Source organism: Nycticebus coucang, chromosome 1 (genome assembly GCF_027406575.1).
Source record: "Nycticebus coucang isolate mNycCou1 chromosome 1, mNycCou1.pri, whole genome shotgun sequence".
Lineage (NCBI taxonomy): Eukaryota > Metazoa > Chordata > Mammalia > Primates > Lorisidae > Nycticebus > Nycticebus coucang.
Window position 1 is genome coordinate 124,270,900 of NC_069780.1, and position 23,748 is coordinate 124,294,647.

The 23,748-nt window shown below is 37.1% G+C and overlaps 1 protein-coding gene across 2 annotated transcripts in view; it reads left to right on the forward strand.

Annotated features, from left to right (window-relative positions):
- Positions 1-23,748, forward strand: part of EDIL3 (EGF like repeats and discoidin domains 3) — a 434,578-nt gene that overhangs the window by 131,568 nt on the left and 279,262 nt on the right. For both annotated transcript variants that reach the window (XM_053587072.1, XM_053587080.1), the window contains exon 2: positions 11,880-12,008. In XM_053587072.1, the coding sequence (XP_053443047.1) occupies positions 11,880-12,008 (129 nt within the window). The remainder of the gene's footprint in view (positions 1-11,879; positions 12,009-23,748) is intronic.

Genomic DNA, 23,748 nt, shown 5'->3' on the forward strand with positions numbered 1-23,748 from the left:
TTTGCTTCCCTGCTCATGTGCGTGTTGTCCCCTATGAGGATGCAAATCGTAGTGTTGCTACCAGCAATAGTCTGACACCTGTTGAGAAGTAGCAAGAACACCCATAATTTCTGACTTCCACTGACTTAATTGCTCAGTTGTCTTTTCTTGTCAGGAACTCCCTTACATTAGGAGAATACATGACCCATATGGCCATTAAATCTGAATAACAGATTTCAAGTTTGTTAAAAGAATTAAAGAGCTTGTTTGTTCTCATGTTTATCAGCAAGCCTGTCGACAGAGGGCTGTCCTATCAAGGTGTTTTATGCTTCTGCTCCCTAAGACTGTTGTGGCTATGGATAAAAATATTTAATTTATGAAATTTTAGAGATTGTTTTGAATTAGAGCATACATCTACTCTTTTATAAAGTGCTGTCTTCATTAATTATCAAAATTGAGTACATAGGATTCATGCTTCTCCATTCTTGTGATGCTTTATTAAGAATAATGTCTTCCACTTCCATTCAGGTTAATACGAAGGATGTAAAGACAATTAATGACAATTAAGGTTATGGGGGGGGAGGAAAAGCCGAAAGAGGGATGAAGGGAGGGGGCTGGGGCCTTGGTGTGTGTCACACTTTATGGGGGCAAGACTGATTGCAAGAGGGACTTTGCCTAACAATTGCAATCAGTGTAACCTGGCTTATTGTACCCTCAATGAATCTCCAACAATAAAAACAAAAAAACAAAAAACAAAAAAATAAAAAAATAAAGTGCTGTCTTCGTATGAAAACCTTTCTGTAAAAGGTGAATATGAAATCGCATTTTAGAAAACTTTATCAAGGTCTAAATCTGACTTTTTAAGTATTATTTTCCTTCCTTGAATGAACTGGCTGTTTTCTTAACTATTTTTAATTGGAAGAGGACAATTCTTAATTTTTGTGATTTGTTTGTATTCTTCAACCACCAAATGGATTAACATTTATGGTCAGTTTCAGTAACACAGTTTATAATGTGATGCAATTAAGTGATTAGCCACTTGAAACATTCTGGCAATAAATAATTGAGGCTGCACTGAAATAGTAAAAGATACCCCTTCCGCTTTTCCTAAGGGATTTATAATTTGAATATAAGTCATTCTACTGCTATCTTCAAGTATGACGTTTTTAAACAAGATTCTAAATAAAACACAAAGTTGGGCTTTTAAAATGTTTTATGTAATGCAAAAATTACACATACTTTCTGCCTGAAATATTGATAACACAGGTTATCTAGTGACGAGCAAAATGTTCTGCTCTTCCTTTTTGAGGTAATTTGGCTTAGTAAGTGATCAAATTAACTGAGTTGAGTTCAACTTGTTTTCTTTGGAAGTTATTTTTACATTGTGTCTGACCAGGTTTACACTTAGAAAAGGCAAAATTCACAATTTAAGATCTACATAAGCAGGTGGCATGGAACTTCTTCTTCTGAACGTGGCACGGAATTTCATCTTCTTGGGAGCTCCTGATTGTTTTTATAAAGTCGACGCGAGTTTGTGTTCCTGACAGGGATTGATGGACTAACTGTTGCCGTCATGATCTACTGCATTATTTATATACAGCAGCCAAATTCTGTCTTTTAGTTTGTCCTCTGCTGTCAGGTGAAGAACAGCAATATTCTCTGAAAGAACAGTTTGACTGGGTTTGTTATCTTTGCATAATTATACAAATATGTAATCTAAGAGCATCCAATTTAATACGCATTAAATAGCTATATAACATGCGTTTTTCAAACAAATCTGAAGCAATCAGGTGTCCCTGCTTTGCTCAATCAACTCTCACCAGACAGATCTGCTAAAACCACAGACTGGAGGGACCACCCGTCCACATGGGCTCTCCCTGCTTTTCCTTCTTTCTGTTTTTCCAGACAGCAAGCTTCCATCCACTGCAGATGCGTGTTACCTTCTGCTCTTCTCAGACTTCCGATTCCGCCACATTTTCAGCAGCTTCGGATGGAGACTATCACTTTGTGTCTCCATGTCTGCAGACATCCGATACCCAGGCCCAAACTTCCTGCGACACCGTCTTCCTCCTCGAGTCAAAGCTGAGTCCTTCCCTGTGTCCTGTGGGGCCCAGCGGCCTGTGTCTTAGACCTCTTCTCAGTCTTTGGATTGTTCTCTCTTCACTGCTGTCTTGGACCTCTTTTCTCCTAGTAGCTGTTTCTCGTCAGCACCAAACGCTGTCAGGTTTCTGCCACTCTAAATACATTTCCAACTTCGGTTTCACCAGCTTTTTATTATTACTTGAATAACATTTACTGAGCACTTTTTATGGCCGGGGACTTTGCTAAGCTGTAACATGAATGATATGGCTTGACTTTTACCAATTATCATTTTTCAGACGAGCAAATAGCAGTTTACAAAATAACTGGTGAGTGGCAGAGAAGGAGTCCCAGGCTGAGCCGTTGGGCTTTCTCAGTCGTCCTGGTACACCTCACATGACACGGGGCAGTGTTCAGTCTCACTCTTGAAAGCATTAAGAGTCATTAGTTGCAATACCCGAAGCCCTTTTTCTTCAGTCTACCACAGATGGTAGTCTACCATCTACCACATCTGGTTGATGCCCACCGCTGTGGTGAATATGCCTTCATCGAGGTCACCAAGGAACGTCGCCTTTTCTGAAAGAAAACACTTCCTAACCCTGAGCCAACATGAACCCTCAGAAATGTGCAGCACTTGGTGCTTACTCTGGTCTCCAGTTGAAGGTCGGTGGCTCCCAGGCAGCTTCCTAAGTCCCATTTCTGAGTTTGTTGTCTTTTCTTGTGCTTCCTCGGCCCTGACATGAAGTGGTAACTACTTGTCAGCTTATTTCTGAGTGTTTGTCTCTCATGAGCCCCATAATAATCTGCAGTAATTATGAATTTAAGTGGCACAATGATGGGCTAACGGGTGACTGGATGGACATTCATCACGGGTGGAAATGAGATAGTCGTAATCGATGATACTTGAAAATACTACCACATGGTTGAATTTTTTGGTTGTTTATAAGATTTTGCTAACTGTTGTGTAGGTATTCGATATGTGTTAATATTAAATGGTAGCTATCCTAGTCATGCTAATAAACTGGATGCCCTTATTTGTGATTTGCCAATTTTAGATTCCTAAGTGATTTTTTCACAACTTACAGTGAATTGCCAAAGAAAGTCAGAAAAATACCTTTCCTCATTTGTCTTTCTCCCAATGAAAGGCAGAAAAATGTAAACTAACTTCCATCTTGTCATCTATCCTCTTTTCTTCCTATTTTTTTCTCCCTCACTTTACCCTGTTCCTTTATACTTCTTCTTCAATAAATTGAAGTTTGGGGATGAGCTTTAAAAAATGTGAAGGGCTTCGTTCCACCCCCAGTGACTGATTTAATTGGACTGGGCATAAGGTATTTGAAAGCCTCCCTGGTGATTCTAATACACAGCAAAGTTTGAGAACTACTAGATTAGATCATTTCTAATGTCCCTTTCGATTCTAAAAACTCTATGTTCTGTCATTTTAAGGGACTCTCCAGGGTGCTTTAGAATACAAAATATGCAAAAGAGATTTTCTTACAGAATGTTAGAGCCCAAAATATTTTTGTCTTTATATCCATTAGGCCTTGATTGAAGCTTCATGTCATCACATGTTAAATTCACATAATCAACACTAAACAATTGTTGCTGATTTTCTTCTAATTCTCTCCAGTCCGTTATCTCCTTAGCATTTGGAAACTTATCTAAAAAGGAAGAAGTCTTCAAAAATAGTGAGGCAATCCACTGGGTAACAGCTGAAAAGATGTCCTGCTTTAAATTAGCATTAGCATAGGGTTAAGTGCATCTGAGTCTCTGAGAGATTCCTTTGTTCATTGATTTGATTTGTGTCTTTCATTACTGAATGTGGTTGTTTGGACTCCATGAACACTGAGGTAAAAAAATGGATGTTTTTTATTACAAGGATGCCCGGTATTTACTAGGATATATTGATTCCTATTGCTATTTCTATCTTCTCTCTTTCTCTACTCTTCCTAATTGCAAGATGGTCTACAATAAGTAGAGTGTATTTTAAAAACATATATGACGGTAAGAATAAGATTGTACAATTTTAACTATTTTTTTTTTAAATTTACATTGACCATACACATAAGCATTAGTTTGTAAGACAAGGCTCTAAATCAAAATCTATGCAACAGACTCATTAAAATGCAGAGCAAATGGCATTTCAATATTCAACACAGTGATGTCTGAAGAAGCACCAAGTAAATTGGGGGGCCTATACTTGATTTAAAAAAACAAAAATAACACTTACTTTGTTCCACTCAATTTTGCAGGCAGTAAGTCATAAGGGTGCTAACATTTTCTGTGAGTTTTATCAGTTTGAATATGCAAATTTTCATGAACTTTATCACATTTTAACTAGAGTTGTTACTAACTGGTGTAGTACAGTTGGCTTATTTTGCCAAATATTCTGTTTATCCCTCAGTTGAAAATTCTGACTTGTTCAATTGAAGCAAAGCTTTTATTTTCTTTCTGTTTTTTTTTTTTGTTTTTTTTTTTTTTTTTTTTTTTATGAAATGATAGACTAGATTCCAAGTTCAATGGGAGAGAAATAAGTTGAAAATGAGACTGTGATGCACAGAGTGGTGGTGTCACAGTTGTGGGACAGAAATTTAAGTGGTCTCTGTATTTTGCCTTCCCACGTGTCAATATATATTGTAATATCCTTCACATTTAGTTTGTGGCTATATCGAAAACATTAAATAATATCTTATGCTAGGGAGGTGACATGCTTGAGTGGTGTGTTACCACTCTTGATTTTACCTTTGTATCTATGTACAGGTTTGTTTGTAAGAATGGGGAGAGGACAGGAATTAATGTCGAAGGCATATTCTAGGTGGCATCCAGAACTTCTAAAGAAACAGAAAGGGAGAAGCATGCATTTGTTTAAATATATTATTAATATTGATGTAATTATGTAAATATATGAATTATGAACAGTACTATGTAAATACATTAATATACAATGGCGATATCACCATATACATGGATATACATTAGCCTGTAAATACAGTAATATGTTTATACATATAAAGAACAAGATTAGCATAATTGCCCTTGATTATTATGAGCACAGAGAATCAAATGTTGGGATTTTAATTATAAATTGGTTTCTATTAAAATCAGTTGCAGACAACGAACATTTAATGACATTTTGTTACTGTGTATCTGATAGGCTGGCCCATCCTTTCTGTTCCTTGAATTCGTCTCTCCCTTGCCTGTCAGTGGGGCTGAACACTTGCTGCCTCCTCTTCTAGAATGTTCTTCCCTATATTTTTACATTGCTGGCTCGCTTATTCTTCAATTTTCAGCTCCACTGAAGGTCTTCCTTGACTGCCTTAAGTAACCAGTTCTATTTGCTGTTTCTCTCATCAGCCTATTCCCCTCCACCATAGCTTTTATTATAGTGGGTGATGCATGGCTTATTTGTAAGCTTTTCATTATTCATCTCCTCCACTATAATATGAACTCAAAGAGTAAAGAAACCTGATGTGTTTCATCTCAGCTGCATTCCTGGTGTCTAATGTGGTGCCTGGCGTATGAATGTGTGATCAGTGAATCACTGATTCTCTGCCACATGTACTAGAGACAGACGCTAACGTACAAAGGAAAGCAGAACACAGAAGCCATCCAAGAGTTTGAATATCTGCTAAACAAATCAGCTATCCACTCTGGTTGATTCTCAGCACACTGTCAACATAGAATTTTCTTCTTCATATGGCATTAGAAGTTGCATAATAGTGTACTGAGCTTATGGAAAATGGACGACCTCAATCAAGGTTAGATTTTTAGTTTTGTAGCGTTTTTTTGCTTTTTTTTTGCATTGTCTTCATGGCATTTTATAAGTGCCTGCATACTTTGCTATCTATGTTAAAAGATTGTGTATTCAAAAGGATAATGAAGTGAAATAAGTTAGTCCCTTAATTATCTTGAACGTGAGGTGACTGGCAGCAGATAGAAGGTCAGTGAAAAGAATGAAGCCTGTGGTTCATATGTGCAGAATCATCCGGTCTGATCAGAACCCTGTGGAGTGGATGGAAAGAGCAAAAAAACAGTAAGTTAAATTTAGCTTGCAATGATTTCTTGCCCCTGGGAAAAATAATTGCTTCATTCTGTTGCCAAAAGGCAAATCAGCATCAGCTCAATTTGCCTGAATGTGCCATGAACTGCAGATGGAACCATAAAACATAGTTAGAATCAAATTAAACACATCTGTCCTAATCTAAAGCAGGTGAGGCCAGCCAGCCAGGAGACATGGAGGTGTAATGCTACACATGTTGCAGTGTACAGAGGTGTGCACAGGTCACAGCGTGCAGGGGTGCGCACACGTCACAGGGTGCAGAGGTGTGCACACGCGTGAGCAGCCTGCTGACAGTGGGAAGAGGAGCCCTGACATCTCGGATTGTCCTGTTTTCCTGTAGGGAGCCTCTCTTCTTTCTTGTGCTGGCTGTCCTTATACTTAGGAAAGACTCTGCCAGTGTCTACAGGGAAACAGACAAAGATCATTGAAGTCCAGTAGTCAATTGCATTTTAGTCAAGATTTCTTACCTGCGCTGATACTGCCTTAGATAATGGAAATTACAGAGAATCAGAAGTCCCCATAATGGATTTTAATTAGACATGAACTACCAGCCAGAGAGTTTCTTATCACTTACGGTAGCAACCCAGCCACTGAGATAATGACTGCGTCGAGAAAATAACAGCCTAAGATGTGATGATTTTGGCCAAAGTCACTATTTACCTCATCTACCCTAGGACACTTGTGAGAGTGAAAGAGTATTAGGGCACCCAGAAAGTTGGGCTGCTCAATTTCCCTTCAAGAAAGAGAAGGTTGTGCCAAGGCAAGTTAGCTGGCAGCCTCCTGCAGAAGGCATTTGAATGTGTGATAAATGAATCACTGGTCTCTGATACGTGTACTAGAGACAGGCACTAACATGTAAAGAGGGTCCGTAAGCTTTAAAGCCCCCTTCTGCCTGGGCTGTCCCCAGCCAGTGATGACGGGGTGAGGGCACTAGGACTAGCTCATCCCTGCCCTAGAGAACTCCTTCTTGCATCTGGAGCTCACTGTGGATTGGCTCAGACTTTGTCAAATCTGTAATATGGACAGAGGCCGTCACTGCTCAATCCCGCCTCCTCCACCCCCATATGCCTCTCTGTTTCTTCCCTTTCTTTTCGTTGGTGTCAAAATGCATCACACATTGAGGCTTTTCCCACCCATTTCTGCCTCCTCTTCATTTTACTATTCACAGATACTGCTTCTTGATGAACTTGAGACACTCTTGACTTCATGCTAACATCTTCTTTCTGAAGGACCCATCTGACGTATGAATGCTGTGTCATGAATATGTGTAGGGAAATGGATTTCATGCAAAACCTGTCATAACCCTGATAATGTTTGTTGTTATCCTTTCCAGTGTCTAAGGCCAAACTTTTCTATCTGCAAGCATTGTCCGGGCAACATGGTTACATGTTAGGCCTTTATTAATTTCTGACAGACTTTGAGAATTGTGCGTCCCAATTAAATATGCTGAACATTTATACTGGAGTAGAAAGGGTCCACCCTTCAGTTCCTTCTTTTCCTCTTTTGAGTCTTCTGTTCTTTCCTCACCTATTTGTTGGTGTGCCTGAGACCCTCTCCTCCCCTCTTTCCTTTCCTCTCTTTCTTTTCTGCATCTGTCCTCTCTACGCCCTTCCCACGATCACCTGTTAAAGACTCTCACTGGTGCCTCCTGTCAGTACCCACACTTACCCACATTGAGGCAGAGCTTCTCCAACTTCACAACTGCTGTTGATGGTCTGCCTGGACATTTTTGTTTAAAATGTCCTACGCTAGAATTAGCACACTAATTCTTTTTAAACCTACCCATTACATTACCTTATGAAGGACGGTTACTCAGTCATACAGGTAAGAGCTCTGGAAATCAATCCAGATTTATTGCTCTCCCTAAACCTCAAATCAGTTTGGTTGCAATGTCATCTTGATTCCACCTTCACATTCTGGTGAGATCCTTTACCTCTTTTCTCCCTTTCAAAAAGATACTATGTAAGTGCTGATGATGAAGGCAAAAGTGTTCATAAGTTTTAAGGTGTATTAGAAATCAGTAGATATAAGCAAAAAAAGGAAGAGAAAGGAAGGAAGAAGGAAGGAAGGAAGGAAGGAAGGAAGGAAGGAAGGAAGGAAGGAAGGAAGGAAGGAAGGAAGGAAGGAAGGAAGGAAGGAAGGAAGGAAGGAAGGAAGGAAGGAAGGAAGGAAGGAAGGAAGGAAGGAAGGAAGGAAGGAAGGAAGGAAGGAAGGAAGGAAGGAAGGAAGGAAGGAAGGAAGGAAGGAAGGAAGGAAGGAAGGAAGGAAGGAAGGAAGGAAGGAAGGAAGGAAGGAAGGAAGGAAGGAAGGAAGGAAGGAAGACTGCAAGGACAGGAGATGAAAGCAGGTCAGTGGGCATCTATTAAATGTAAGGAAGAAGTTAATACTTAGTTCTGTCTCATTTTGACCACAGAAGCATAACATGAGTGGCCCATACATGGTAGAAAATCAAATAAATTTAATATCATCCATAAAGCACAGGTGTCAAGAAAGGTTTCTTAAGGCACCCCAAACTCTTCACGATGATGGGATTAATGAAAGAGACCAGAAATGTCACTCTCAGGTGGCCCTGGGTATGTCAGCACTGTGTGCCCATCTCTGTGAATACACCAGGCAGGAACTTTGCTGTAGGAGAAATAGGATCCAAATGAGAGGCTCTTGACTTTGGATAAATGTGTAAATAACAAACTTGTATACTTGAGAATGTTTAGGATATTGTTTGTGATTTGCTTTTCTCTTGTAGACATTGTCTCTGTCATTGTAAATAAATTGATATAGTAACCATGTACAATTTGCCTTCCTATGTTAGCATTGTTGCAACCACAAATTTTGATCTTGGGAATGGAACACTCCTCTTTTTGGTAATATTGAAAATATCTGAATTGAATTTTGGCTGATGCCTTATCAAAAAAAAAAAAGCTTGGGTGTTAATACTCATTTCATACACTGTAAAGAGCTAGTAGACAGCAGTGTTGTTGGACTGACTTTATAAAGCTGTGCTACTTTGCTTACACCAAAGGCAAAGAGGCATGAGCTCATGTTGAACTGGTGATCGACTCATCCTATGACATTTCAACAATAACACCTTTGCTCTTGGATGGATTGCCCAGGGATGAGGATGGGTAGTGACTTAGGGAATTTTAATTTCTTGCTTCATTATCTGGTATTTATGAACTGCATTTGGAATTAAACAGTGTCTGCAGGGCTTCCCTTGCCTGTAGCCAGCTCTATGAAGGGGCAAGAGAACCCTAATCAGGTTTTGCTGGGACTTATTTGAGGCATGAAGGCTTTGGCATTTTTCTTCAGCCTTGTCTCCTCCATCTGGTCCAACAAAACGCTGCCTAGGTGATCATTCCAAAGCATAAATGCAGTGATAGACATTCCCAGGCCTAAAGTCTTTTGTGATTTTCCAGTGCTTTAAGATAAACCTCAACATTTTTGACACCACATGAAGACGTTCCTTGATACGACCTTCCCACCTTTTTGACGGCAGCTGTTTCTGCTCCACCCACACATCCGTGTTCTAGCTTTGTATGTGCCGTTCCCTTTGGAATGCTGACCATGTCCTCCGGCTTCCTCTTCAGCACCTGGCTGCCCTGAAGCTCTTCAGAAGTCTCCAAGGATCTCACAGTTTGGATCGTGCATGTTAAACACAGGTCTTTTTACTACGTGTTGTGGTTATAATTGCTCCTGCATTTTATCACCGCTACTAGGCCTGTTCTTCTTCATGGTTTAGTTTAGTATATTCAGCTCTTACCTCAGTGTGTGCCATCAAATGCATATCCAAGAATGGAAAGATAGGCAAATGGGTGAACAAGTGGGAGGACAGCTAGGTACGAGCTACACCGTGTATATGAATAGACAGGATACCTATTTCATCTTCGCCCGAACCCTATTTTTATTAGTCATCAGCTGATCTCCACTCAGAAGATACTCTGAAGAATGCTGCCAGGATTTCTCCTTAACATTTAAATCTGAACATGTCAAAACTTTACAGTGCATGTTAAAAGTGTTAAAAATTGTCGTTGACTCCCCATATTATAAATTATAATTTCACTTTCTAATCTTCCCTGATGTAACATATCTGTACTTTCTCAGCCATTCCCAACCAAATGCTCCATGGTTCATACTAAATTCTTTGGTATTTCCAAAACATATTCATTCATTAATTTGGTGATTCTCTTTTCTAAGATCTGCTCTAGTGCTAATGTATGATTTTAATCCGAGCATGGCTAATGACTTTTTTAATAAATTTGACAAAAACCTTAACCTTTATCTTCATTTTTCTGACATTTTCAAGTGATTGATCTGAATAAGAAGTGAAATAATTCATGTGAAAGCTCTTAAGAAAATGAAGCCCCAAGAAATGCAAAATAGTAGGAAGTTGGGGCTCAGATTCCTTTTTAAAATTTGAAAAGCCTCACTCTCTTTTAGTTCAGGAGGTGGCACTTTTACCTACAAAGCTCCCTTAAAAACTGTAGTGGGCTCTTAGGAATTTGATTCAAATCCTCTTTGTGCAATAAAGCCACACCCATGATTCTGTCTGAAGCCTGCTTTTCACTCTAGACTTAGTCAATGCTACTTTGGGTGTGTTAGGCTGCCCGGGGACAGTCCTTACCATTTCTGGAAGTCTTGTGTGTAGCTGAAAGAGTCTTACAGTGTCATCTGAATTGTCTGAAGTGTTCTCACAGGAGACTTACAGTAACATCTGCAATTTGCAATTTGACATTTACGTTGGGGCTATGTCTTCCCGGACTTCAGCATTCCCTAGTTTGAGATGTGGAGTAGAGAAGCAATTGTATTTTATAGCACAATTCCTGGCCCAAGCACAATTCCTTCTCTTGTCTTTCAAGCTTTCTGGTTCTTTATTTAGCACATCTCTTCTTGTGGTACCTTATCATGTACTGACTGTTTACCAGTCAGCCCGAGATCTCATTATCATATCAGAGTTCATCGTGTATGTTTTCTATCTCCCAAGTCACCTCAGGTGATAGCTTTACCACTTGCTTCTCTCTACACAAGCCGTCATTTTTCCAGCCTTCTCTAGCCGCTCTGTCAGAGCTTTCCAGATTCCATCCGCTGCTCAGTACCAAAGCCAAGACCATGTCTTAGGTTGTTGTTATGGCACAACTTCTATCTCTGTGGCACTTTTACTCCTAGCCTTCCAAGTTTTCCTCACCTCACTCAAGCAAGGTAGCTTGAATTCATTCTTATGGCAGTGGCAGGGTTCTCAGAGAGAAAAGCGTTCGGATGCTTCATCAAATCTCTGCTGGCTTCATACTGTTAACATCCCACTGGCCAAAGCAAGTCATGTGGGCCAGCCCAGATTCTGGGAATCTAGAAATAAACCCCACCAAGTTAGCGAAGGAAATTGCAAAGGTAAAGCTCAAAGTGTGTGGATATGGAGAGGGTCTTTATTAGAGTAATTAATGAAGCTAGCCTTCCACAAAAATATTTACTTTAAGAGGTTTTAGCAAATTAGACATTGCATTTGAATGTAATGAAAGAACCTCAACTGTATTAAAAGTTTTCAGATGCAGTGTTTGAACTCTATAAAGTTTAATTTTTACCATGTCGCTTACGACTTTTTAAATGTACATGATTTCAAATGGGTCTTGCAAATCTAATATACAAATGGCAACAGTAATAGTAAAGTAACTTTGCCAAGGAAATGTCAGTGGGGTTTGTGAACTAGTACATTTCAATGCCTAAGACAACAAACAAACAAACAGATGTCAACCTCTGTTTCTTGATTCCTCAGGTGATGTTTGTGATCCCAATCCCTGTGAACATGGAGGTGTCTGTTTGCCAGGACTGGGTGGTGCTGCCTTTTCCTGCGAATGTCCAGATGGCTTCACAGATCCCAACTGTTCTAGTGTTGTGGAGGTTGGTAAGTGCAAGATTTAAGCATTTCAGTGATTACCCTCTTAATTTATGACCGACTGACAAATTTGGCTATGTTACATTATGGAGATTCTGTATGAGATTAATGCATCTTGTTAACCAATCTACTCCTCTGTAGGACTCTCAACTTTGTTATTTCCAGTTTATATTTAAATTATATTTTTCCTAATGGTATTCTTTAATAATTTTTTCCCACATTTTTGGTGATTAACACTAAAATGCACTACAAATAATCCTTAATTATAAAAACATTTCTTATATCTCTATTATTATTATAAGTTTAAAATTTCATTCTCAAATAAAAAAGTTCCCAAAACAATTTATTCAAGTTAAATAGTCACTGTAAATGCAATAGAATTTTTATTAGGGACTGCTAATATCCATCAGTATTTGTAGCTGTCTAGGCATTACTCTTCTAAGAATATAAATATACATTATATTTCTAAGTAAATAAAGAAGATGGTATTCCAAATGCAATGCTTTAAAGTCTTTCCAACAACTTTACATTGCAAAAATTAATTAGAGTCATTGATCACATTTCGTTTTTTTTTTTTTGTTGTTTTTTTTTTTTTTTTGCAGTTTTTGGCTGGTACTAGGTTTGAACCTGCCACCTTCTTTGGCATATGGGGCCGGCATCCTACTCCTTTTGAGCCACAGGCACTGCCCCACATTTCATTGTTTTTTAAACTATGAAATAATCCACAGGTATTGCTATGGGTATGGCATTTAGGGTAACGTCAATAATCTGCAAGTAACTCTCCATTGAGGAAATGGCTGCACTTTAAAATAGTTTAGTGTTATTTAAACTTGTCTGGAGATTTTTCTATCTGATTAAAGGTAATATCATTATTAATTTTGACAAAATCGTTTGCTTTTTCACATAAGTACCAACATGAATATAAGATGGACTATATCTTTTCAGTATTGGAAAATTCAACATGTTTTGCATTAAAGAAATGTCAACCAAGATAAACTGTGGAAAACTTGGATACTTCAAGGGCTTTTTGAAAATAGTTTTGAAGAAGAAAAGCAATAGTGTCTAGAGTAAGGGATCAGTTCAAATTACCCATCCTTGTATCTAACACACCTAACCTAACACCTTATACATAAAAAGTGCCCAATAAAACTGTTGGTTGAGTGATTAAAAAAAATAATTAAATATGGCTATTAACTTACCATCTTTGGTCACTAGGTATTAGATTTTAGTGTGCTTCATTTTTTAAATGTATTTTATTTGTATTTTGTATATTAGCTCAGTGCATGTGTGTTACCTGAAAAACTTAGTTGTATTATTGTTGAAAGGTACTTTGTTCATTTAATTCTACTTCAAAAATATTCTCCTTCAAGGCTTTTATTAACTCACTAACATTTTAGGGGGGTTGACACAGTGCCAAAGGAATAAAACTGTTATTCTAACCACTTTGACCCCGTCTTCAAATATGTACAGTGAGTTTCGGAGTTTAATATGAGAATCTTATCCTCAAGAAAGTTTATATATCTAAAGAAAATTATTTCTAACAGGAATGTATGAATAGATAAAATTTTAGTGCCGTATTTTAATCCCACCAGCTTCAAATTGGCAATGCCTTACATTTGTAGCATGTCATGCTTTTGTCAGTACTTTGGAAGAGCCAAGTCTAGATTCAAAGAGACAGATGTATTTAAATCAGAACCCAGTATCTTCATAAAACATTAAGCAAAATACTTGAATACTTCTGGACCATATTTTCAAATATCAATTCCATATTACCCATTTTGTTGGGAGAGTCATACTATGGGCAGCAACACTTTACAAAGTAAACATACTGCTGTCCTCCACTTACTTCAGGGAGACTTAGGGGACTCAGATGCTTCTGGAATTAAATTGTACTCAGATTCATTATCACTTATTTTAAAACACCTCTGTTACTCAGAAATTGAAGTACACTATATTATTTTAAGTTATATGCATTTATGATATGTTTTATGCCCCCTTTCTCCTCTGTGAGGTATATGGGAAGAGTTCTTGGATGGAATATGTCCAGTTTGTATTTGCTCAATCACTGAGCACAGTGTATGGGTTATTATACAATTCTAATTTCATGTACTGGCACTATAATGGTAGAATAATAGAAAACAGATGCCCTAAATGTTTAAAATGTTCGTTGTTTCTTAAGTATAACTTTGTTGTATTGTGAAATACTTTTATTTTAAGGGTCAGAAAATAGGGATGAACAAACACAGCTTTCAGGTCAGATATCTCCTAGAACAAATACATTGCCTTACTTGTCTTTTTGTTACCTCTGTCTCAAATTTATATCACTTTACATATTGGAGGAATAGTAAATATTAATTGAATAAAAATACTTTGTAGCAATGCCATTAACATCTATCCTACCAAAGATCTTTGCATAATTTTAGAACTAACTCTGCCTTTTCCATTAAAAAATAATTGATCAATTTACTGAGACATTTTAGCTACGTTTCAAGGCTGCTAGATAGGCCAATGCAGAAAACACAATGTATTGAAATTTATACCAAAAAAAAAAATCCTGAAAAAAAACTATAAATATTTTAAGATAATATTTTGAAAGGCAAAAGAAAATTCAAGCAGTCCTCATGGGTGTATTTTTACTTACCCATTAATCTCCACACAGATAGAAATGTGTGTCAGATTTCTCCTACTTTTTTGAGCCTTATTAAACTTTGAGCTCTATAAATTATGAAATATTCTAAATCTCCTTATTTTTAATTTCTAAAGAAAAGAAAAGTTTTATTTCAATGTCAATTTTTAAAATGATGTTTACCTAGGACAGTGCTCAAAGAGCACTGTGGCTCTTTGTGAGCCTCTGTGGCTCAAAGAGGTAGGGCCCTGGCCCCATATGCCGGAGGTGGTGGGTTCAAACCCAGCCCCAGCCAAAAACTGCAAAAAAAAAAAAAAGGCTCAAAATGATGTTTACCTCGTTCATTCTACAATCACACATATACTCACTTCATGGTGGCTCTTCTTGAAAGGAAAATTTTAAATGCATGCCTACGAGAAACCCTACTTGATTTTATCACAATACTTACTATTTTGCTGTAGTCTTGTTTGAAGTTCTTGTTGCTACTTACTTTAAAAGATCCTCAGCTGATTTTCTACTTTTATTTTTCCCTTACAAAGTCTATAGTGTCAGATAAGCACACACAAAACACAACCAAACTTGAAATCAGTACTGGCGTCACTTGCATTCCTGTATCATGTGTGGTAGTTTGGCAACATCGACTTGAGCAGGTCTGTTAATTTCATTCGCTAGACGGCATTGCTTTCCTTTGTTTTTTTCATACTTCTGTGAACTCCAGTATTTTCTTTCTTTCTCTCTCTATTTCTCCCCACCCTGCTCTCCTTCCTCTCTCCCTCTCTCCCTCTCCTTCTATTCCCACACATACATAGGTACACATTTCCAAGTGCTCAGCCCCTTAGAGTCATTTTAAGACTCGCTTCCTGTTTCTACAAAGGTGGTAGGAACGCTTTTCTCCAAACAAAGCCCCTAATTTACGTTCTTCAATTTGAAGACATTAGCCAGATTGACCAGTGTTTGCACAGATGTGCACTGAGTTCTGTCTCTCTCCAGGGCAATGGCGGACAGAACATCATGTGGCTGAGCCCCAAATTATTCCCCAGTTACCCACTCACATTCTTGGGTGGCACTGTATAATTTGGATTGAGTGTTGACACATTCATTTCATGCAGAACATTTCTATTACCAGTAAGTGTTCCACAGTTCTTTAATGGAACCCTTGAGAATTAATAACTGGCCCAAATTCTGTAGTATTATGCTCCTCTGTATATTATCAGAATAATCCAATAAACTACTAACAAATATAAATCTTTATGACTTAAATATATAGCATATTAATTCAATCAAAAAGAACAAAATAAGTGATTGACCTTTATTAAAAAATAAAATCTTAGTTTTCATTCATTGTTGAACAGATGTTTACTGAGTACATACAAAGTAATGCTTACCTGCATAGTGAAAGTTCAGTGGTAAATAAATTTACCAAAATTGCTATCCAGTTGGGAAAGCTGATAAATATATAGGTAGGTAGGTACATAGGTAGATAGGCAGACAGACATACCTGATGGGCAGTGAGATAGCAGAAATATATAGGCCCCTAAAAATATAAATAAAGTAGGTTTCCTATCTTAAGTTATATGTTAGGGAATGCGTGGATACTTGAAAAAATAATACCTAGTCATAATCTAAAAAAAAATCCAATCTAGCAGATTTTTAAAAAGCTGCAAATATTGCAGGCAGAAGAAGTAATGTACACATAAAAAGATATAAGGAGAAAACAAAAATCATAACATTGTTAGATGTGGAGAGACACAGTGGTCAGCACAGAGTCTAGGAAGGTGCAAAGGCCCTACAGAGTTTTGCATGGTGTTTTAAGGAATTTGAATTTTACACTAGCAACAGCAGAGAGCATTTGTATTTCTAATGCAATATGGAAAACAAATCAAGCAGAACACCACATGGAGAATTTGAAGGATTACAGTAGACTGGTCTCAACAGGATGATGTAGTAACTGAGGAGATAAAGAGGTGAGTCATGGAGTATTTGGAGGACGCAGTAGGCAAATACGGGGTGTTGATAAAAAGGAGTTTGGAGAAAGGTGGAGTAAGGAAGAATCATCTCCCATTTTCTGGCTTAAGCAACTGGGAGTCATTTACTGAGGTATTATAAATTGAGAATACACAGGGTTGGGAGGCAGGAAGAGAGTTCAGTATTTCACATGTCAATTTGAGGAGTTTGCTAGACATTATTTGGAAGTCATAATTATACAGATGGTTATTAAGCTCAGAGAGTGGCTAAATCTTCCAAGAAACATGAAAATAACAAAGAATAGAGGACCTAGAAATGGAAAAGAATAGAGGATTTAGAAATGGAAAAGCTGGTAAGAAGACCGTCAATATTTAAATGATAGGTAAAGAAAGTTCAATCTTATTATAAAAGATTCAAAGTTCCTTGTCATCAGAGAGATAGAAGAGAAACCAGAAAAGTGTGACAGACCATCAGTAAGGATAAATGGTGCTTCAGAATCATCAATGTCAGATGTTATAGAGAAGTTTAGGAAGATAACCATGTACACTGACTATATGTGATTTACGCGCCATCTGGCTGATTAATGGAAGATCAGTTTTGCCAGAGTAGTGGAGAAGTATCTTGACTGTGGCACATAGAAGAAATAGTGGAAAATTTTAAAAAATGGAGGAAAACAAACATTTGTCCACTTAGTATTTATTTGCTTACTCGTCACCCATCAAGTATTTGAACATTAATTAGGCGCCACACATCCTTCTTGGCACTGAAGATACAGCCATTAAAAAATAGGTTTTACCTTCATGGATCTCTAAGACTGAGAAAGTGATGTTTGAAAGAGAAATTAATGTTTGAACAAAGTAAAAGTGAGAGAAGTTCTGAAGGAAGAACTGAGATCAGAAGAAATGAAGAGAGAGGGCAGTAACTGAACAGAGTTTTTGTGCCACAGGACGTTTGTAAAAGATGGAAAACTGTAATGTCACTGTGATTCAGGAATAACTATAAAACCTAAGCTTGTGTTCTAAGAATGAGCTATGTGAAATGACACACAGAGAAATTTCAATAATAGTTCACAGATTTTAACCTATTAAAACTACCAGTTTGATCTCAAAGGAACTAAACATTGGAATTGGGTGGTAATATAAGATTTATTATGACTTTTGGGAAAAAAATCCAATGTACCCGTATTATTGAAAATAGTCCAATATAGGATAATAAAGTCAGTACTTTGTATTATTTCATTTGTAATTGTCCACTTTTTGTTCTTTCCATAGTTACATTGACTCCTGATTAGGCTTCTCGTTTCTAAAAATAATTAAAAAATTTAAGGTAGTTTATCCTGTTCTGTCTCCTGCATCCTCTTGTAGCTATTCTGTCCCATTCCACCCTATTTTCCTTTGGTAATTGGTATCCCTTTTCTAAGATGAAGTTAGATTCGGTTAAATCTGTGACCCTCTGGGCGGCGCCTGTGGCTCAGTCGGTAGGGCGCCGGCCCCATATACCGAGGGTGGCGGGTTCAAACCCGGCCCCGGCCAAACTGCAACCAAAAAATAGCCGGGCGTTGTGGCAGGCGCCTGTAGTCCCAGCTACTCGGGAGGCTGAGGCAAGAGAATCGCGTAAGCCCAGGAGTTGGAGGTTGCTGTGAGCTGTGTGAGGCCACGGCACTCTACCGAGGGCAATAAAGTGAGACTCTGTCTCTACAAAAAAAAAAAAAAAAATCTGTGACCCTCTGATTTCATCACTACCAAACTGGTCCTCTCCTTTCATTTCAGTATGAGAAATTGATTATATTTATCAATATAAATATGTTGGTATTTTCATAAAAGTTTAAAACAATTATAAGTTCACCGTACATATTGTGCTATGAATATTGTATTCATGTTTGTCTTTGAGAAGGTGATCAGTGTCAGAATATCCAGTAGTGTAAAACCGTCTGACTCTGCCTGAAAGACTTCCTGTTAGAGATCATGAAATATCAGAATGTTAACAAGCTTTAAGTAGCTCTCTTGGGTGGTGTGAGACTATTTTTAGATTTCTGAACTTTGGTTACCAAATAAGGGATTTGGCAAGTTTCAGTTAAATTATTCACATAGTAAAAGAAATTGTGAGTCATTTTCGGGGTATTTTTCCCCTTATGATCACTTTTTGGACTCATAATTGAATCCATCTTTCTATAAATTATCATAATGAGAGCTATGCTGCCTGGACTAAAATAGTTTCTCAAAAGTTTCTAGCCATAGATAATTGCTAAGAAGTTTTCCAGTCAACAGGGTCAGAGAGCTTTATTTTCACAGTTGTGTTTACTTACTTTTCTAATAATAAGGATTAAATATGTATTCATAAAACAAATACAGTTGTACAGTTAGCAGATACTAATTTAAGGGAAAGCTTCTATATTTATTTCGTGTGTATTACAGTGAAGTAATTTTGTTTTATAAGTGGAAGAATTTCTGTAACATAGCTTACAAACTTATTAGCTTACTAATTTAAAAATATTTCAACGTTATTATTAATTACAATGACTAGAATTTGTAAGTTTGCAATTTCAAGCTCTAGCAGTTGTGTGTATTAACTTGCAGAATGTAAGAAAAGAAATACAACATCAATGAACCTTAGAAATTGTCAAGTACAGAAAGCCTCTCTTGCCCAGTGGAAGGAAAAAAAGCCAGTTTGTGGTGAAGCTTATATGTGCAAGAAAAGACAAAAACACAATAAAAAAAGAGTTGCTGTATGTTACTTAAAACACTTTCCTTTTTTTCCTGAGAGTGTGTCTTTTTTATTAATTGGGGGTAAATACTATTTTATGTGTAACATGACAGTGGACAGTGTTAAGCTTTTTTTCTGCTTAACAAATGGTCATATAATTTAGTAGTTTTAAATATCCATGCGTCTGAAAATTATGTGAGATATCTAAGTAGGAATTATTGTCTGGGACATTGTGTAGAGCTTTTCTTCACTCAAGCTGCATCTGCAGTCAGCTGGTTGGTTGACTGGTGCTGGATACAAGAGGGCTGAATTGGGGCGGCACCTGTGGCTCAAAGGAGTAGGGTGCCGGCCCCATATGTCAGAGGTGGTGGGTTCAAACCCAGCCCTGGCCAAAAACTGAAAAAACAAACAAACAGAAAAAGATGGCTCAATTAATCTGTAAAGATAGCTCAATTGATCTCTCTGATTATAATACAGTAGCGGCAAGGTCCCAAGATCAGTAATAATTGGCAAGTCCCGATCATCACAAGCACCTTTCAAATAGCAACTGTGTCACAGCAGTTTATAGAGCTTTTGGTGGTGGAAGATGCCATTTCACATCACAAAGGGGAAGGTGCAAGAAGAGGAGAAATTTGTGGCTCATTTTACAATCTACCATGAACTGTTAGTTGCTTCTCTTTTTAATTTGATTTTTTTGAAGAGTTTTCATTGTCAAGGCAAAAAGCTGATAAACATGTAGATGTATTTGCAGATTTTTTATGTTACCATAAATATACAAAATCTAAAACATTAGTGTTACAACTTCTCTTCCATTATTATTTCCATAAGGGAAGGAAAGGTTTTAAAATAGGAAAAATTTTATTACTTTTTTCACTGTGAGGAAATTGAAAAATCAGAAAAATGAAAACGAAAGATGACATTAAATTATCTTTTTATTCAGATTCCAAATGGGATTGCATGAAATTAGTTGTGGCACTGCCAAAATGTATAATTCTATACATTTATGAAAATGAAAATTACTATTTTAAAGTGATAGGCCATAGTGGCAAATTTAGCATTAATCTCTGAAAGATTTTTCACTTCCAACTTGAGCTCTTTCATGGAAAAAAAGCCTGCTGAGAACTCACAAATGACTCGCAAGATAACTATTTAAAACATGCCAAAAATTTAAAAACCTTCCATTGTGTTACTGGGTTTTATCTTCTTCATTGATTTCAAATGAATTTATTTCTTTATTCGAGGCAATTATACCTACTGTTTTCTTTTGACTGAGTTAACTGCCCACCTAACTGATATCCCAAATAGAGCAAGCCATTTTAAAAAATTAACTTTTAAGCAATCATGGTAAGATGCTAAAATTTTATCAGGGAAATTGATGTTGAAGAATGAGAAAAATGGTCTTTCTATGATTAGAAACCAAAAAGAAAAAAACTATAATTTAAAAAAAATTCAGATTAGTATTAATGCAAATCTTACTGCCTTCAGATGTCACCTAACCCCAGCAAAAATAGCCCACATCACAAAGTCCCAAAGCTATAGGTGCTGGTGTGAGTGTGGAGAGAAAGGAACACTTTTATACGCTTGGTGGGATTGCAAACTAATACAATCTTTTTAGAACGAAATAGAGAGAATTCTTAAAGAGCTAAAAAAAGAACTTCCATTTCATTCTGTAATCCCATTGCTAGGTGTCTACCCAGAAGAAAAAAAATCATTTTACCGTAAGGATATTTGTACTCTAATTTTTTAGCAGCTTAATTCATGATTGTAAAGATGTGGACACCACCCAAGTGCCCATCAACCCATGAATAGATAAATAAACTGTGGTACATGTATACCCTGGGATACTACTCACAGCCATAAAGAAGGCTGGAGACTTTACATTTTTGTATTTAGATAACTATACATTTTTTTAGGTTAAGTTCTCTAGTGCTGCTTTTGTCTTGGCTGTAGCCGGTTGTATTTAGTTTATATTTCATAAAACTTTTTATTGATTTGCTTCATTATAAAAGTAATGCATAGGATAATTTAGGAAATTTAAAGTAAAAGAAGTGAACAAAAAGCACAAACTACTTTTTTATCATTTAATTATATCTGTTGATCTGTGTATGTACCTATAGCTATATCTAGTCACATGAAGAATGAAGCAGTTTGGTTACTTATATAAAATTGTGTAGGCATGGGTGTGTATGTAAATATGTATATGCGCATAGAACATGTATTACACATAGTTCATATTTCTTGATCACTTTTTTCCACTTAAGGATGTAAAACTAATATCTTTCCATTTTCTAAGATTTTTTTTCTTTTTTTATCATCTGGGGTTTATTGAGGGTACAAAGAAGTAGGTTACGCTGATTGTATTTGTCAGGTAAAGTCTCTCTTATGACTGTGTCCCACCCCCAAGAGGTGTGCCATGCACTGTAGCTACCCCGCCCCTTCCCTCTTCCCCTCTCCCTGATCCCTCATACCCTTGTCCCCCACCTTGAGTTGATTTGAGTTCTTCTTTTATATGAGTGTGTATTAGATCGTCTATTGGCTTCATGTTAGAATTGAGTACATTGGATTCTTGTTTCTTCATTCTTGTGATGCTTTACTAAGAAGAAGGTGTTCCAGCTCTATCCAGGTTAATACAAAAGATGTGAAGTCTCCGTCTTTTTGAATGACTGAATGGTATTCCATGTATACATATACCATAGCTTCTTAATCCATTCCTGGGTTGGTGGGTGTTTATGTTGTTTCCACATTTTGGTGATTGTAAATTCAACTGTGATAAATGGTCTAGTGCCAAATGTCCTTATATAAACTGATTTTTTTTTTCTTCTGGGTAGATGCCTAGTAATGGGATTGCAAGATCAAATGGGAAATCTAATTTGAGTTATTTTTTTCTGCCTATAAATTTTTTCTTAAAATTGTTTCCTATAGTATGATAACTTTCCATTCTTTGTAATAAATTATTTAGAAAGCCCCTACTTCTGGATATTTAAGTAAATGCAAATTTCCTCTGTTATAAACATTTCAATAAACTTTTTTTTTTTTTTTACAGTTTTTGGCTGGGGCCAGGTTTGAACCTGCCAGCTCTGGTATATGGGGCCGGCGCCCTACTTCTTTGAGACACAGGACAGGCACCACCCCAATAAACATCTTTATAAGTAATTTTTTGTGTACTTTTGCTGTGTCTCAGGCTAAATTAAGTAAAGGGTTGGGATAGGAGTTGAGAGCCTGTAATATCATAAGGATTGTGTAGAAGTAACTAAACAGTTGATTATGACTGATTTATAATAAAAGGAAAGCTTAGTGGACTTTGGTATGCTTAATTATACTGATGTTGATCTGGAATTATTTTATTTGTATAAGAGGTAAAAAATAGACTTGGAGAGCAAAATAAGAGATTGTTACCCTGTCAAATATATTTTTAAATAACATGATGCTAGCCCTTTTATTTTCACTTCAACACTCGATTATTGTAGTAGGCCATTTTAAAAGGACAAATTAAAACCAGTTTTACGGACACAAACTACATACAAAGAACCATTTTCTAAAATCAAGAGCAGCAAGAGAGTGTGCCTTTAACTAAAGAAAGTTTAAGTAATATTTGGGAAGATCTAGTGTATGGAGCAGGCTTAGCATAACTAGATTAAGAAGGTTTAGAAAGGTTAGATAAAGGTAGTTTTGAGATGGAAAAGAGACTAATATCACTGTGATGGAAAGTCAACCACTGCTGTGTGCATAGCAAAGAGTTTTCTCTCATCTCCCATCAGAGCGCTAGCAACATAGAAGCTCGAATGAACAGAGAGAGACGGCTCATTAAGTATTCATTGAAATTGTTTCATGCCTTAAATTTAAGTCCTTGGCCCACATCTCAAAATCTCAAAACTGCAGATGCTGGCGTGGATGTGGAGAGAAGGGAACACTTTTACACTGCTGGTGGGACTGCAAACTAGTACAACCTTTCTGGAAGGAAGTATGGAGAAACCTCAAAGCACTCAAGCTAGACCTCCCATTTGATCCTGCAATCTCATTACTGGGCATCTACCCAGAAGGAAAAAAATCCTTTTATCATAAGGACACTTGTACTAGACTGTTTATTGCAGCTCAATTTACAATCGCCAAAATGTGGAAACAGCCTAAATGCCCACCAACCCAGGAATGGATTAACAAGCTGTGGTATATGTATACCATGGAATACTATTCAGCCATTAAAAAAAATGGAGACTTTACATCCTTCATATTAACCTGGATGGACGTGGAAGACATTATTCTTAGTAAAGCATCACAAGAATGGAGAAGCATGAATCCTATGTACTCCATTTTGATATGAGGACAATTAATGACAATTATGGTTATGTGGGGGGGAACAGAAAGAGGGAAGGAGGGAGGTGGGTGGGGCCTTGGTGTGTGTCACACTTTATGGGGGCAAGACATGATTGCAAGAGGGACTTTACCTAACAATTGCAA